This window comes from Homarus americanus, unplaced genomic scaffold (assembly GCF_018991925.1).
Source record: "Homarus americanus isolate GMGI-L3 unplaced genomic scaffold, GMGI_Hamer_2.0 scaffold56009, whole genome shotgun sequence".
NCBI lineage: Eukaryota > Metazoa > Arthropoda > Malacostraca > Decapoda > Nephropidae > Homarus > Homarus americanus.
The window spans coordinates 150,666-166,721 of record NW_024739542.1 but is presented as its reverse complement, the minus strand read 5'-3'; the positions used below and the strand labels follow the sequence as shown (position 1 = coordinate 166,721).

The following is a 16,056-nucleotide window of genomic DNA, read 5'->3' as shown; positions in this document are numbered from 1 at the left end:
TACTCACATCAACAATATTATAATATTTATCGGTAAATGATTTGAGAATATATTGGGTGTTACACTGAGCATAACAATAAGTTCTATAAGTAAACTACATTTTTTACACAGTTATTGATAATCATAAAATTTGTCCTCACGAAATTTGATAGTTAGTCGATATGATTTTCCATATTTCTATTTGCAATTCTCTGAATGCTTTGATAGGGGTCGTAAGAAAAGGAGGCGAGAGAACGTTGACTGAGAACCAGCAGATAAAAGACTTTAGCAGCTTTAAATCGGGAGAAATGACTTTACCGTACGGAAGAGTGATCTAATTAAAAAAAATTAAAATATGGGAACATGTATCATAAAGATGAGAGAAGTGGGGTGATGACAACATTATAATGTTGGTGGAGCACACTAGGAGCCACGCTGACTTCCTGTCCTCTCCATAAACACGTAGTCGTACCACATGTGTCCTTTAGTCACTGTCAGGATAGCCACGTCCCCCGAGATGAAGATTTTCGACAGTGGAAGTGGGTTGTGTGGGACACACCCGTTGAAGATTTTTTTTTTTTTTAATATTTCGACTTATATCAATTATTTTTGATGTTATCTAAGTGTTTCATTAAAATAAACTGAAACTTTGGTATACTCATCAATGAAACATTTATGGCACAAATATTAAAGCTGAAACCAGGGAATCTGTTCTGTTTAAAGTCGTATCTACAAAGACTACGAAAAGATTTTCGTTAGTACACTCTGAAGTTCTGGTGAACATTGACTCAGTATTTCTGGTAGAAGTGAAAAATGGATTCAGGAATGTGTGTCTTAAACTGCAAAGTAGTAAAACTGCAAAGTATAAACAAGTAATACTTTCAGGCTATGTACAAACTTTCCATAAACTTGACGTTAACATACCAAGCCTGTTACAGATATGAAGGAACGTGATCAGGTATTCTGAACTGTCGAAAGTTGGCTTTTTGATGAAACAAGATTTTTACGTCACAAAAGTTTAGGTGATGTTCATGTGTCTCAACTGTCAGATAAACACCAGCATGAATTATGTAGACCAGCAGACTGAATACGACACCCAAGAGAAAAATTAAGTAACGCTACGGAGTGACTCACAACGAATAAAAGTATCAACAAGAAATCTCATCCGGTGTGAGGTTTGAGAAAAAAGAGAGAAGACGCTGGATAATACCAAGGTAAGTCGGTCCTGTAGACACCAACATCCAGTAACTAAGAGCGTGTGTGTGTTATTTTTGTTACTTCTGCCTATGTGTGGAGCGGTGAAAAACATTGAGAACACTGTATACTTTTCAAATACAATCTTTTTTTTTATTATTTATAACTAACTATTGTTCTTTGTCTTAAATTTTAGTAATAGTGCATTGGGGTATTAGGTTCCTTACTTCTACATTACTATAGCTGGTTGTCATGGTGGAATAACTCCCCTTTAGGCTACCATCCTGATAAAGGAGTAAAGGTAACCCGTGAGCTCCTGATGCTATGAATTGTGGCATCAGGATCGGCCAGGTATTATAACAGGTATTATAACAGATTATAAAGGTGAAATAAAACCTATATAGAGAGAAGTAGTTAAAAAAAAAGAGTGAGGTAGTTCCCGGCCAGGATGATGAAAGAGACAGCACTGGGTCGCCTAGTGCAGTGAAAGGCGGGGGAATATTCCAAGCTTATGTTGGAATAGATTATAGAAAGTGTTTGGCTATCAGAGGCTCTCAAGGTCGAGGCACTGATTTTATAGCTAAAGGAGGAAAGTTGATGAGAACTTTATATGTAGACTGTCAACAACGAGAGAGACCACAGGCAACCACATATATACACTCCACACAAGAGGACACACGCAGGGTCAGGGGACACGGGAAGGGGTGATGATAATGGGTGAGGCAGAACAGAGGGTTGACAAAAGATGCAGGAGACCGCACAGAGGAATAGGATGAAAGAGATTAAAACACACAATGACAGCAACACTTCCCTGTACCACATTGTACCTGTTGTGTAGCCTCCCACCAAGTGTACCTGGCTTTATACACCGTACCTTCCCTGGCCGGAGACAGAGATGAAAACATGAAGGTTGATATGAGAGGACCCAGACAAGGTTAGTATGGACATGTGTTATGGCTAGACATGGAGACATGGACATGTGTTAACACTAGACATAGAGCGGTGGCCGGTATAGGCGGAAGAGGTGACCACCGTGGAAACCCAACGACTACACCAGCGGACGAAGGCAATGCCTGATGGACGGGCTACTAAGGCAAAACCCAACAAACTGGGCTATTGGCAGTCCATTGCAACTATCCCTCTTCCCAGTCGTTGCAACACTTGCACCACTGGATCAGGAAAAGGGAGAGCCACGATGCGTTCCTGCCTCACCACATAAATCAACTTACGCTCAGCCATCATCCAGTTCATCATACCTCTCATCATCGTCAAAACCCCTATACTCCTAAAAGTCCTATGGCGACGGACATGTGGCGAAAGGGACAGGCAGAGATGACTGCCGGGAGTTTCTGGCCACAGCTTTGCACATGGGCGACACAGATAAGATGGTCGTCTATGCACTGGGATCTAGGCAGCAGTGCAATCCGGTCCTGTCTGTGCGCGCGCACAGACACGCGCGCGCACAGACACGCACGCACACACACACACAGAAGAGGACGTGCAAGACTATTCTCTCCTCCTCCTACACCACATATCAAGAGGCACTCAGCACACTAACCCTCTCAGCTCTCTCTGATCATCACCATGACCTAATATTATGTAAGTTTGAGGAGAAGCTACTACACCACCCTCCCCACCGTCTCCTGCACCCACCCGAGATCCTTCGTCCGCGAAATACTGTTCGACACTATAGCCGCCTCCAGCCCATACGACCACGTACTGATCTAACAACCATCGAAAAAATTATATCAACTTATAAATCACCAGTGTGTTAACTCCCTGACAATCTCACTCTTGTATTGTAATTGTGTTGCTATTCTCGTTAAATGGCCCTCTCCCCTTTGTCATTATATATCATATATGTACCACTTATGTCACTTGTGTATTATTTGTTAATCAGATGACTCACTCCCCAATTATACTTAACAAAATAACTTCCACTACTCACTTACCGAAGAACTCACACTACACTCTGCATTACCTCCATCACGTACTTAAGACTAACTCCACTACAAACTCAATAACCATTCCCTATATTTCCCAACTTTCAGAAACTGTGTTCAACGACCTTACTTGTTACAATAATAACTATACCTACTGAATCTCTTATCTCAAATGACTTCAATAAACTAGAAAGAACTTAAAACTTTCAGTTATTTGTTAAAACTTCATAAAGGCAATTAGCGACTGTTTAATGTCTAGGGTATGGATTGCTATGGACCCGCACAATATTTCGTCGTCATTTACACTCTTAAAGTAAAACTAGTGTACTTTAAACCAGGGGTGTGAAAATGACACTGCCTCCCTCCCACCTTGCTCAGTATCACCTTCAAAAGAGCCGGTGTGATAATTGAACAAAGTGATGTTTCAGAGGTCCACTGCTGCCGTCCATTTGATATCAAAGGTATCGCCCCTCCTGACGTCATTTAACTTGGCTCCCCAGCCAATCACAGCCAATATATTCAGTCGTATGTGCCTCCAATTTTACGATGGATGACGTCATAACCTTAGAGAGGGCTTAGATTGTGTGGTGGAAGCTCTCTTTGTCCTCACTGTGAGAGACACGATTGGCTGGACCGGGCCGCCCGCCTGCACTGACCTGCAAAGACTTCTCAACAGAGTTTGAATGTACCTGACTTGATAAAACAGAGCAAAATATTATTCCAGTCCGAGTTTAACTATACGGTGAGTATGACTGTAAGATAAAATTGACTCGCATACCGCTATCTGGCAACAGGTTCTTTATTTTCTCAGAAATCAGATGTAAGTCCTCATCTTGTGTTAGTTAACTGTGAGACATATGAATGGCCAACGACAACAGCGGTAGAGTGGCGCTTTGTTGAGACTCCATTATGTTATCTGATTTCTGACACACGTTGATACTTTACCGTGAATAACATAAAATGCAGGTTTATGTTATTTTGAAATTATGTCAGCTTGTTTCACTGTGTAAGAGTGCCATAAATTGTACTTCAACTCAACTTCATCTAAAATCACATCATATATTTTTGACAGGTTACCAGTTTGAGGCTTACTCATTGTAGTCTCTCTGTGTAAATTAAATTATCGGTTTTTTGTAGATTCACACAATACATATCGTCATACAAAATAAGAAACTCTGAATGGAAGTGTAGGAATCGATGTGTCTTATAAAATATAAAACTCTTCAAAATGTGAGAAAATTTGGAATCTTATTGCTCATAACGGGGCAGCAAATAGACTATAAAAAGAGGTGGACCCCAGCCTGAACAGTAGGCAATTTAACTGACGAAAACCATTTTCTTTTCTCACACGATTTAAGGATTTTTTTTTCACTTTACGAGACGTTAATTTATAGTTCTCAGGTTTCGGAAAATATTTGAAAACATTTGTTGATTCCAATACAATATGATGAGAGGTATGGTGAACTGGATGATGGCTGCGCGTAAGTTGATTTATGTGGTGAAGCAGGAACGCATCTTGGCTCTCCCTTTTCCTGATCCAGTGGTGCAAGTGTTGCAACGACTGGGAAGAGGGAGAGTTGCAATGGACTGCCAATAGCCCAGTTTGTTGGGTTTCTCCTTAGTAGCCTGTCCATCAGGCATTGCCTTCGTCTGCCGGTGTAGTCGTTGGGTTTCCACGGTGGTCACCTCTTCCGCCTATACCGCCTAGCATGTCTGCCTGATGCAGGGCTCCACCATAGATTTTTCGTTCGGGGATTACTCCCGTAGCCTTATACCAACCGAGGTTAATCCGCAAGGCAGCGGCGGCAATGGCTGGAAGGCGCCAGAACGTGTCAACATGCCAGGGGGCCTATGCGCTGTCCCTCTGGGGCCCACTGCTACTCCGAGCTCTCCTGTTGGTCTTGCCTGGGCACACGAGGCACCCAGTTACCGTGTGTTGCCACGAGGAGGCACAGCAGGACTCTTGATGGTGAAGAGGCTGTGTACTGGCAGGGGAAGACTTATGGAAGTTGCTTCCCTGTTCTCCACGAGGGCTAGCCACATATACACACCCACACACACACACCGTAAATTAGAGAAAACAAGAATGTTTCTTTCCTTCAGAGTTAAAATTGTTAGAGGTCTCGGCCCATTACAACTAATTGAGCACTAACTGTCGCCGTGTACATTCCAACATTTCACACTGTTAGGATTTAAAATCACCAAGGTACTTGTTCTCCTGAGACCAGTGAGTGTGTGATGAAGGTCGTCATGGTGATATATAAAAATTGTTACAGGGCAATTTAACCAATCGGCGTTACAGTTACAGAATAACTTTATCTTTGGAAATGTTCCAGTTTGATATTTACGCAGAGGATAAGCATTTTCTTACTAAGGAGGTTGGTTGCCAACAACATATATGTTCTACTTTACTGAACGAGCGGCCGTCAACATTGGCAGATTTTACAATATTATTCTCTGGCGGAATATTCCTGCGTTCTGTTCTGAACATAATAACTGACACCAGACTCATTCTCAATTGGGGCGCACTTGTTAAGTCTGGTCGTCCAGTGCAGACGACGTCATTACCATAACTAGAATTACTAACACAGATTTTGTCTCTATAACAATCGCACTAAAGTGATGAAATGTAAACATACCCCTGCCAATTTTTCGGAAATTTGAAATAACTGAGCTATGAGGGGAGATGAAAGGTGGCGTGGAGGAGCAGCTATTCTGTTTGGAGATACACGCAGTTAGTGGTGACTAACATAGTACAGTACTCTTATGGATTTTCAGTATTGTACTTCCATATGGTTTTGCGAATGCTAAGAAATTATCCTTAAGAGTATTGGTGCAACGATATTTCCTGAAAACTGTATATATATATATATAAATATATATAAATATATATATATATATATATATATATATATATATATATATATATATATATATATATATATATATATATATATATATATATATATATATATATATATATATATACATATATATATGAACAGTGAGTGCAATAAATAATGTTAAACACCACTAAAAGGTTTTACTCAGACACAACAGAGACAAGGGTGAAAACGACAGTAAACTTCATGAATATATAATATCTCCGAGGCATTGTTTAATATTGCAGCTCCTCATGACAACTTGCAGAAACAGGGAACTCGGTGGAGACACATTCTCTAAATGTTAGCAGCTAAAAGTGACATATTTTGTTGAGAGAAATAAACAATACATTTACGGCATATTTTTGTGATGGGAAGAAAAATATTAAGAAAATTAAATTCATAGCGAGAATATTTTATGCATATTTTTAATTAAGTGAAGCAAAAAAGTGCATAGTTTTGTTTGGAAAAAAGCTGACAAGATGTACTATACTGTGAGTGATTTACTGTACCATCCCTCCACTGTCCTCCCTGGGCGCCACCTACAGCGAACTTCACCTATTTTCTTTCTAATCTATATTTACTTTCTTGCTTCTACACGAAAGTAAGAACAAATTTCCTCATTTCTCCCTACCCCATACTGTACTTCCGATCCATCCTCCACCCTTACTGTACCCATTTGGACCATTTTCCTTATTTTATTCCCTTTTGATCCATGTTCACCTTCCTCCAACCTTATCAATTACCTATATCCTCAGCTTTAGTTACCTTTAAATCCGTGAATTTCATTAAGGTCACGAAATAATACCATCATTATTCATAGTTCTTGTGGAAGTCATGTAAAGAGACATTTCGTATACAATAATGTTCAGGGAAATAAATACAAATTTAGATCAAAAGTGAAAGTGGAATTCAAGGTAATGTTTTGTCTTTCACAGTCAAGTTAAGTTGATGACAGAGTTCACTCACGTATTTGTAATTATGAACGACATTGTTTCCCTTTTTCCCTGTGTGATTTTATCAAGATTTATCTTATCCACGTTTTCAGTGTGGATCTATATATATACACCCCCCCCCCCAAATTTCTACCAATTTTTATTTCACTGTTATTTTTGGATGTGTAGTCAATCAAGCGTTTGAACGGATGTCAATAGTCAGTGTAATAAAAATATTTTTTTTAAGATTGTTTGCACCAGGTAAACAGTTAGTGTTATCACAAAATGCTAATTCATATTTTATTCTACTAGTTAATCTACTGATATTTGAGATACATAACCGGTATTGCTTTTTCCCTTGCTGATACAATTACTGCAGGTTACTGACACATCTGCGACCGAATAGATATCGCTGAAATGTTGTTACCAACACCTCTTCCCTCCTTGACCAGATATCCCTCCTCCTAGAGACAGGTCTGGCACTTGACATTATTAGGGACCTGCCACGCTTTGCCATAAACTGATAAATTGTACCGGGAATTTTCCCCCCACACACTCATCATTCTGTCACTTTCTGTAACTTGCTGACAAAACCCATGACCCTTCAGGCTTTCAGGCCCTTAATGCATGAGTCATGAAGGCAAGCATGAACTACGCATGCTTCCCAGATGGGTGCTGTAAACGCTTTTTTTATTCACCTTGAACAGGATGACAAGGGGTACCCAATAAACTAGCCCCCTCCGGGGCAAATATATATATAAAAAAAAAAAAAAAAATACCACGTGCATTTCCCCTCCGCCCCTACACCAGCTGGACACAGTGTTAAGTATCCAATAACCTATAATCAATGTTTGTTTTTCTCCGACGCATTAACTCGAGCTAAGTTTAATCGTCAGCGACACTGCCAGGGATGATGCAGATGACACACACACGATTAATGCTTGAGGTACGCAGTAGTAGTAACACTCAGCAATAGAGAATCTTAAACTGTTTTACGGTTTCCTTGTTGTGGGGCTGTAAATAAGCTGATGCTAGGAGGTGTGGAGTGTTCTAGACCAGAGGTTTTTGGGTGTTTGCCACACGTTACTAGGTAGGTACTTGGTTCAGGTGCATCAGCATAATTTCCCGACCACATCCACCAGTACACTCACTTCATTCTGCTGCTCCGACAGAAACACTTGCTTCTCTTGACAGTGTTTCTTGTTTACGCTTTATTCGATTTATTTATTCGGGTGCATCACCTACTTCTTATCATTACACCCGTTTCCACCATACAACAGAGGGATTGTACTCTTGGCCTACTGAGGTGTAGACAGAGTAAGTAGATAACAAGCCATTAAAATCATTTGGTGACATTCGAAGACTCTACAAATTACCGATCAGGTGAGCTATCGATCAGGTGGAATAATTGCATAAAATATGATATGGTTCCAGGTAAATGTTATTTTATTTTTTTACTAAATACTTCCGTAATTAATAAGTTAACGACTGTACATTACTTCACTATATAGCATAGACTTATAAAAGTAGTGATACCTACAACAAACTTCACCCACGACGAGATGGCAACTTAAAAAAAAAAAGAGCACAAATCGGCTCTAAAGTGACAGTGACAACTCTCATCAGCTCGGCCAAATTCTTAAACTCCCGGATACAGTATACGATTTTTTCTTTCGACATTTTCTTTTTTATATTACATTTTGTCTGTCTGTTCATGTGTGCCATATAAAGTGACTGCTTGCCTGAAAACCAAAATATATATTTCAGTGACGTTAGACAATACAGGCGGGGGATGGAATAAATGATGTTCCGAAGCGTAAGATGATTTAATTAAACAATTAAAAACTCAAGAGAGAGATAACAGGAAGCTGAAGGATATCTCCCATGCTCCATCGACCATCTCGTTCATAATACTGATTAGCGTATCGGTTCATCTTTCCAGGGCTATATTTACCATCCCCGCTACTGTGGTTAAACTTACAGCAGACTCAAGGGGGATGGATGTAAGTCATAATTCTAAGGTGAAATAAACAGGACTTGTATTTAAGGGGAAGGAGGCTGAAAATTATGTCATACGCCCGTCATTCTATGTGTTTGCGCTGAGAGATTCCTGCTAGCTGAACTAAACTGGCATACAGCATTGCAACAGTCTCTCATGTTTAAACTATGAACAAATGTAGGATATGTTGCCTGCCACGTACCCAAGGAGTATACGCCCCCCTACGATGCCCACTAGTGTACGTGTTGCCTGTATGGTGTACGTACGTGTTAGTTGCCATGCCCTCCGGAATAGATATTACTCGTCAAGCTTCCAAAAAGTAAATGTTGCTTACATCATCACATGGGGTCACATTCTTCTCCCACACAAGTGATGGAGTGGGAGGTGGGATGGAGAGGCGCGGGTCCAATTGTATCCTGACGCTACACACACCGGCACATAGTAAACATTGGCTCTGTTCCCAGCACTGCGACCTCAGACACCTGTGCTACTAGTCACGTCACTTGTATTTCTTTTTTACCCATTCACTTTTTTCGGACTTCGTTTTACTTTGCATATAATCATTTTTCAATTTTGTTTTTTCTTCTATATTTTTCTCTTTATGTGTTGTTTATGTGTCTGTTTTTTTCTTTTCTTCGTCTGTTTGCTGTTCTTCCCTCATTCAAATCTCTCTATTTCCTCTTCTTCTTTCTTATGCTTAGCCGTGAATACCTTCCTCTGAGACCTTAACAATATACCCTTAATTAAGCATCAATTTCAATTTTTTATTCCTAGATAGAGGAAGCGGGATCCTAGTGCCGTCACTTGGTACCCCTATACAATGACACCAGAAGCATCTGGCAAGTGTGACAAGTATATACAGTATAAATATTATAAAGGGGCTTACTAAAGCCTAAGGAAGGAAGGATATTCCTTTAACACATAATCAATGTTATTTACAAAATATCTGGCCAGTATGGGGAGGATCATCGTGTCTCCGTCAGGGGGTCGTGGGGTGGTGGTCCAGCAGGCGTCACGGAAGCGTTGTGTGTGGGGACATCTTAGGAGGTAGTGGATAAGGGTGCGGCTGTCGGGTCTTCTGCATAATGCACAAGAGAGTTGCTCAGGGGATGCGGGGATACCAATCTCCCAAGCAAAGTCATACCCAATGATGATACGGGCATTTTAAGCATCTCTACTTTTATGTTTTTACAATGAATGGTCATAGACGAGCAAAACTCATTCATCATAGCCACTGAGTTGGGTTAGGTTGGGTTGGGTTAGGTTGGCAGAAAGAATAATGAGCAGAAAGTCGAACAACAGAGTACCACAATGCAGGAAGACCCAATACGACTGAAGCAGAATAAACTTGTACAGTACAGTAATCTCCCCTGCACACCCCGGCGCCGCCCACCTGCACTTCACTCACACGAAATCTGTGTTCAATAGCCTTGACACACACACACAGTCACACTACCCAGGTGCATCATAGTTACAGTTTATCTTGTGAATAAAATGAGCTCTAGCTGAGTTTTTATCCACACACCATTTCGTATTTTATGCCGATTTTTATGAAGATTTTATTTAGCATACGTCATCATCATCATCATCATCATCATCATCATCATCATCATCATTATTATTTTCATACTCACGCATTTTAAACTCTAAATATTTAATCAAATATAGATGAGCCATTAGAAAACAGTTTCAAATACATAATGAATCATGATAATTTGTATTGTAATTAAAATATTTAATATATCTAATATTATCAGCTTTTTAATGCATAATTATATCTGATCATTTACATCACATATTGATTAATTAATCCTATATGTAATAATTGCTTACATTCATCATTTGAGTTATCCTTTACACACAGTGGGCGTCAACATAAACCACTTGTGTAATGAGATGATTTTTTGTTGTTTCTCAGCCCACGCTCACCAGCCTCACTATTACCCCAGGTCGGTTCTACTTTAACTCCCTGGAACAGCGTATACCAGGACAACCCAGAGTCTGTTCATGACCTCCGTGCTCGACCTACATGTTTACCGCCCTCACTCACACCACCTTGAGGGGTATAAACTACACCTGCTATCTTCTACTCCATTACTCTTCTGATTCTCCATGACCCGGCTAAGAGCAAAATAGATTAACTTACAGTACATATTGATGCTTTTGATCGAGACAAATGATTTAAGATATAACGTATTGTAAACAGAGCAAATCTTCTGGTATATTAATGAAGGATTTTAAGTTTTTGTAAGTGTTAAGTTTGCTATAATTATAATCTTATAGTCCGAGAATCTGTGCAAGTGCCTGGGGAGTATGAGGTCAGAACACGCGAGGGATGTGGTTAACGGTCTCAGACTGATAATGCAGTAATTAGTAGACCTGCAGCGGTGTTGGTGGTATTTGTATGTGGAGTGTGCGCGGGCGGCTTTTGTAACCAGTCCATGGACGATCTGCTGGTCCTCGTGTGGTAAGAACACTAACACCGTGGTTAGAGACTTGCACTTTTTGGCATTTATTGGCATGATTATGGCAAATGGTGACGTGCAAATAAGAGACTACTGATAGCTTCAACTTGTGTGAACTCCATGACTTAGCCTTTTCTAGACACTAAACTTTTCAATTCATAGTAACTAATGCATATTCATATTAAAGAGATGTAATATTTTTATTCAGATTTTCTCTGGCTCCGACTCTTATCCAAATTGCGTTGTAAGTTATATTTACATTTTAATAGTGATGCCAAAGTCGTGAACAGTGTTTATCCTTTATACTTTAGAGGATAAAGTTTAAAAGTAAACATCACAATTGTCTCTGTTTTGCAGATATGATGGAGAAGGAGGTCCAAGACGGCTTGGTGGTGTTGCGATCTTATCTAGAGTCGCTGCAGCTGACAAACGAATCAAATCCTCACAATGCCAATGGTTATAAAACCATACGGACTGATGGTCTTCCTCAAAAACAAAGTTTGACAGATCGCCCCAAGGCAAAGTGTTCTGTGTTTGCTGAAAATGATGACCAACATGTGGACACTAGGCAAGATACAGCTATGATAAGATGGAGTCCTCTCTACGGCCGCTACCTTGTGGCTGGACGGGACATCGCTGCTGGCGAAGTTATCCTTCAGGAGCAACCCTTGTTAATAGTTCCCAAGGCTGGCTCAGAGCCTACGTGCCTAGCGTGCATGAAGCCCTTGAAGCATGACTGGTTTGGTTGCAATAAGTGTAGTGGTCCTATGTGCTCGCCTCACTGTGATGGAAATTGTCATGGAACTGAGGAATGTAATCTGCTCCGACGCTTAAGCCTTAAAGAAGCGCCTCAAGTAGAAATTCTTATCAAGGAGCTGAGCATTATATTAGGGCCGCTGAGAGCGCTACTTTTAATTGAAAGATCACCGGCTGTGAAAAATATATTTCTGGCCTTCCAGAGCCACAAGGATGAGCGAAAGAAAATGCAGATCGGCCGCTTCGTAGAACATATAGCGGCGGTGATGCATACCCACTTAGGTCTGGACCTGAAATCTGAAGCTATCCATCACCTCTGTGGTGTGTTGGACACTAACGCTTTCGAAGTGACTTTAGACAACATCCGTCGAGGACGTGCTATCTTCGTGGCAGCATCGATGATGAATCACTCCTGTATACCCAATGCCCAGCGCTGGTACTCGGACGGAAAGATGACAGTGCGTGCAGCCATAGATATTCCTAAAGGTGCCCCAGTATTGATCAACTACACGCAGGCTCTGTGGGGCACTCGTGCACGTAATGCCCATCTGTCTGGCTGCAAAATGTTCACCTGCCAGTGTAAACGTTGTTCAGACCCTACAGAATTGGGCACTCACATGAGTTCTGTCCCGTGTCGGGAATGTTCCAGTAATACAATGCCTCCTAGTGACCCCAGAAGCCCCTGGAAGTGTCAAGTCTGCGGTACAAGCACAAGCGCGAGTGCCATTGAGGCGATGGTACGAGCTGCCGCAGTTGCCCTAAGCCGCATGTCCCGTGATGACGCTGAGGCCATCACCTCTACTCTGTCACATCTGAGCCGCATGTTAGGCAACACCCACTATGTTGTTGCTCAGGTTAAATACGTCTTCGTCCAGACTATCATGAAGCTTCCCTTAAAAGGTAATAATTTACAGAGGTGTGAAATAAATTAAATTATATTAACTGTAACTGCGTCGTTCTTCAGTCCCAATTTATAAATACAATTTGCTCTGTGAATTTTACCCAAAGAAACTTAGAAGATTTCCGCCAATAATAACAATAAACGACACTTTGGGGGAACGAACGAATAAAACATAATGATCTCTGCCTCAGGTGTGAGTTCAGCAGACCTGACTCGGGTCTTGGAGGTGACCACGGAACTGATGAAACTGACAGCTTGGGTTGAACCAGGAGTCACGCGATTCAGGGGTAAGTTATAGTGCCAGGATGTCGATGTTTGCGCCACTGTGATGTCGATGTTTGTACCACTGTGATGTTGATGTTTGTGTCACTGTTATGTCGATGTTTGCGCCACTGTGATGTTGATGTTTGTGTCACTATGATGTCGATGTTTGTGCCACCGTGGTCTCGATGTTTGTGCCACCGTGATGTCGATGTTTGTACCACTGTGATGTCAATATTTGCGCCACCGTGATGTCGATGTTTGTACCACTGTGATGTCAATATTTGCGCCACTGTGATGTCAATGTTTGCACCACCGTGATGTCAATGTTTGTGCCACTGTGATGTCATTGTTTGCGCCACTGTGATGTCACTGTTTATGCCAATGTGATGTCGATTTTTGCGCCACTATGTACCACATCCTCGAATTCAAACCATACCCTATCGGTGATACGGAATATTTTCAATATATTATCTTGAATGGATATTTAATCTACTTCTTTATTAATCTAATTAAAGTCGGGTCTCCCTTGGCTGGCCTCAGACATGAATTTACTAAATTTTTTTTTTTTCGCTAGTCAACACTCCACTCAATTGCAAAGTGTCATTACAAACTTTCATTAGTTTTATCACCTGCAATGTTGAGCACTCTGTTTAATACTGTTGCAAAAAGATGTACACACACACACACACACACACACACACACACACACACACAAGAATATTTGTTCTATCCTTCTCTCTCTGTATATTTTCCTCCCTAGGGTTACTCTTATACGATCAAACAAGAGTCTTGGTCGAGCTACTAGAACGGAACATGGCTGGTGAGGAAGAAGCCTCACACCTCACAGCTGCTTCCCATCCCCATACCGCCCAGGTACAACTCCTTGTTCTTCACACTACGTTCACCTCCCTCTTCATACTTCACCCACGCCTTGCATTAACTTTGTATTTTGTTCTCATGTAATTCCTCTCATAAGATACGTCATTCAAGCGCTACCTTATTTCATGTACTACACTTATTATATAAAATTTAATCCAATTATTTAAATCCATGGATCCAATTGACCTATTCTTAGTAGTATTGCCTTGACCTCTCCTGTCCTCTCACAACACCTGACCTCTCTTACTGATCAACAATTCATACATAATATTCTTCCCTGTAAATTCTAATCGACAACATTAACCAGACTCAGGTATGGTTCTCTGATCTACTTCGACTATATGGGCAGATATTCTCAGACCTGTTACATTTACCCGCTGCTTATGTTTACATTATATATGTCTAGAACAACTACTCAGTGCAGTAATTTGCCTGTTTGACCTGTAATTCTAGAGTAATTGAATAAGTAATGATGTTTCCCTTCAATTATAATTAAAAGGTATATAGCACAAAAAAAATCTTTAAAATTTGCTTGATCGAAACTTCCATATTACCACCCTGAGATATCAAATTATTATATATATTTTTCTAACGTTTATTTACAACACAAACTACGGAGTTTTTGATTATGTGAATTATTATTTCTTAACTTCAAGTTGCGTCAAATTTATATAAAAGGCGTGAAATTTGTATAAACTATCTTACATTCCACTAGAAACCACATTAGCTGTTTCCTTTTGTGTTGCAGGCTCTATTATCACAAGCGGCTGAGTGTGCCCACCTGCTGCAATACGACCCCCTGCTCCTGGATGTGATGCAGCTCATCCAAGAGCTGCGTCGTCTCCTGCACACACCAGAACATAGAGCAGCTTCACCAACTAACTCCCAACACAACCTCACAGAAGAATAGAGTTTTAAATTCCAGATGGAGTGAATTTTGTTTTCACATTTTTAATATCCCCGTTTAGCGGAAAGTATAATCTTATGCTGCAGTCTGTCTGAGGTTCCATGTCCCGTCATGGAAATTCCCAATAGATTTAGGGGTCACAAGATCAAAGGCCGGTAAAAGTGACATACGGGTTTCTGAGCTATAACACGAGTTTCTTTATACCGATGCATATATTCGCCTTGCTGCTGTGTAGAGACATTTCCTTATTGATTTTGGGAACGCTGGGTGGAAGGTCAAGGCTTTTGTCGTTTATATCAAGATTTGGGTTTGAAAACTGTAATAGGAGCTTCCAAGCACCGATGAACATGATACTGCAGCTTGCCCATAATCTCGAGTTCGGGGTCACAGGATCAAAGGTCAACGTGATTGTCAAAAGGCGATCTTCACATGTACTGTACATAACTCCCCTATGGACCATGCTTAACTCCTGGATAATATTACCTGGGTGATTACTGTTACTCATATGTTGTTACTATTGTCTGGAGTGTATAACAGTATGACGGCGTCTGTCTACCTCGCTCTTAAGACTTTTGTTTGTGCACAGTAAGTTTTTTATTCCATATCACAGTCTTCTGTCATGCTTTACAACATAAAGTCTGTTGGGTTACACAGCCGCCTACCGATATGGTCAGAAAATCAAAGGTCAAGTGTATTGTGAGCCCAAAGGTCATTAATTTGACAAAACAAAACCAAGATTATATCACTGACTGTGTTTCGAAGTTGCTGTAACTGTAATCCTGTTAACACATAGCTACAGTGTTGCTTTGTGTGTGTGTTACGTAGTCTCCAACTGAACACAGCCATGAGACAAGTATACATAAAAGCATTATTCGCTTGACAAACAGGTAGAAATATAACTTCATTATAACATGGTTTTAGTGTCAGGTTTATTTCCTATAAACAGAATCTT

General features: G+C 40.6%; 1 protein-coding gene across 1 annotated transcript; it reads left to right on the top strand.

Annotated features, from left to right (window-relative positions):
* The first annotated feature begins 11,779 nt into the window (after positions 1–11,779).
* On the top strand, positions 11,780–15,107 carry LOC121874802 (SET domain-containing protein SmydA-8-like). Its single transcript, XM_042379089.1, has 4 exons — positions 11,780–13,053; positions 13,246–13,341; positions 14,079–14,191; positions 14,946–15,107. Exons 1-4 carry the CDS (start codon positions 11,979–11,981, stop codon positions 15,105–15,107), a joined length of 1,446 nt encoding a protein of 481 aa, XP_042235023.1. The 5' UTR covers positions 11,780–11,978.
* Positions 15,108–16,056: the final 949 nt, after the last annotated feature.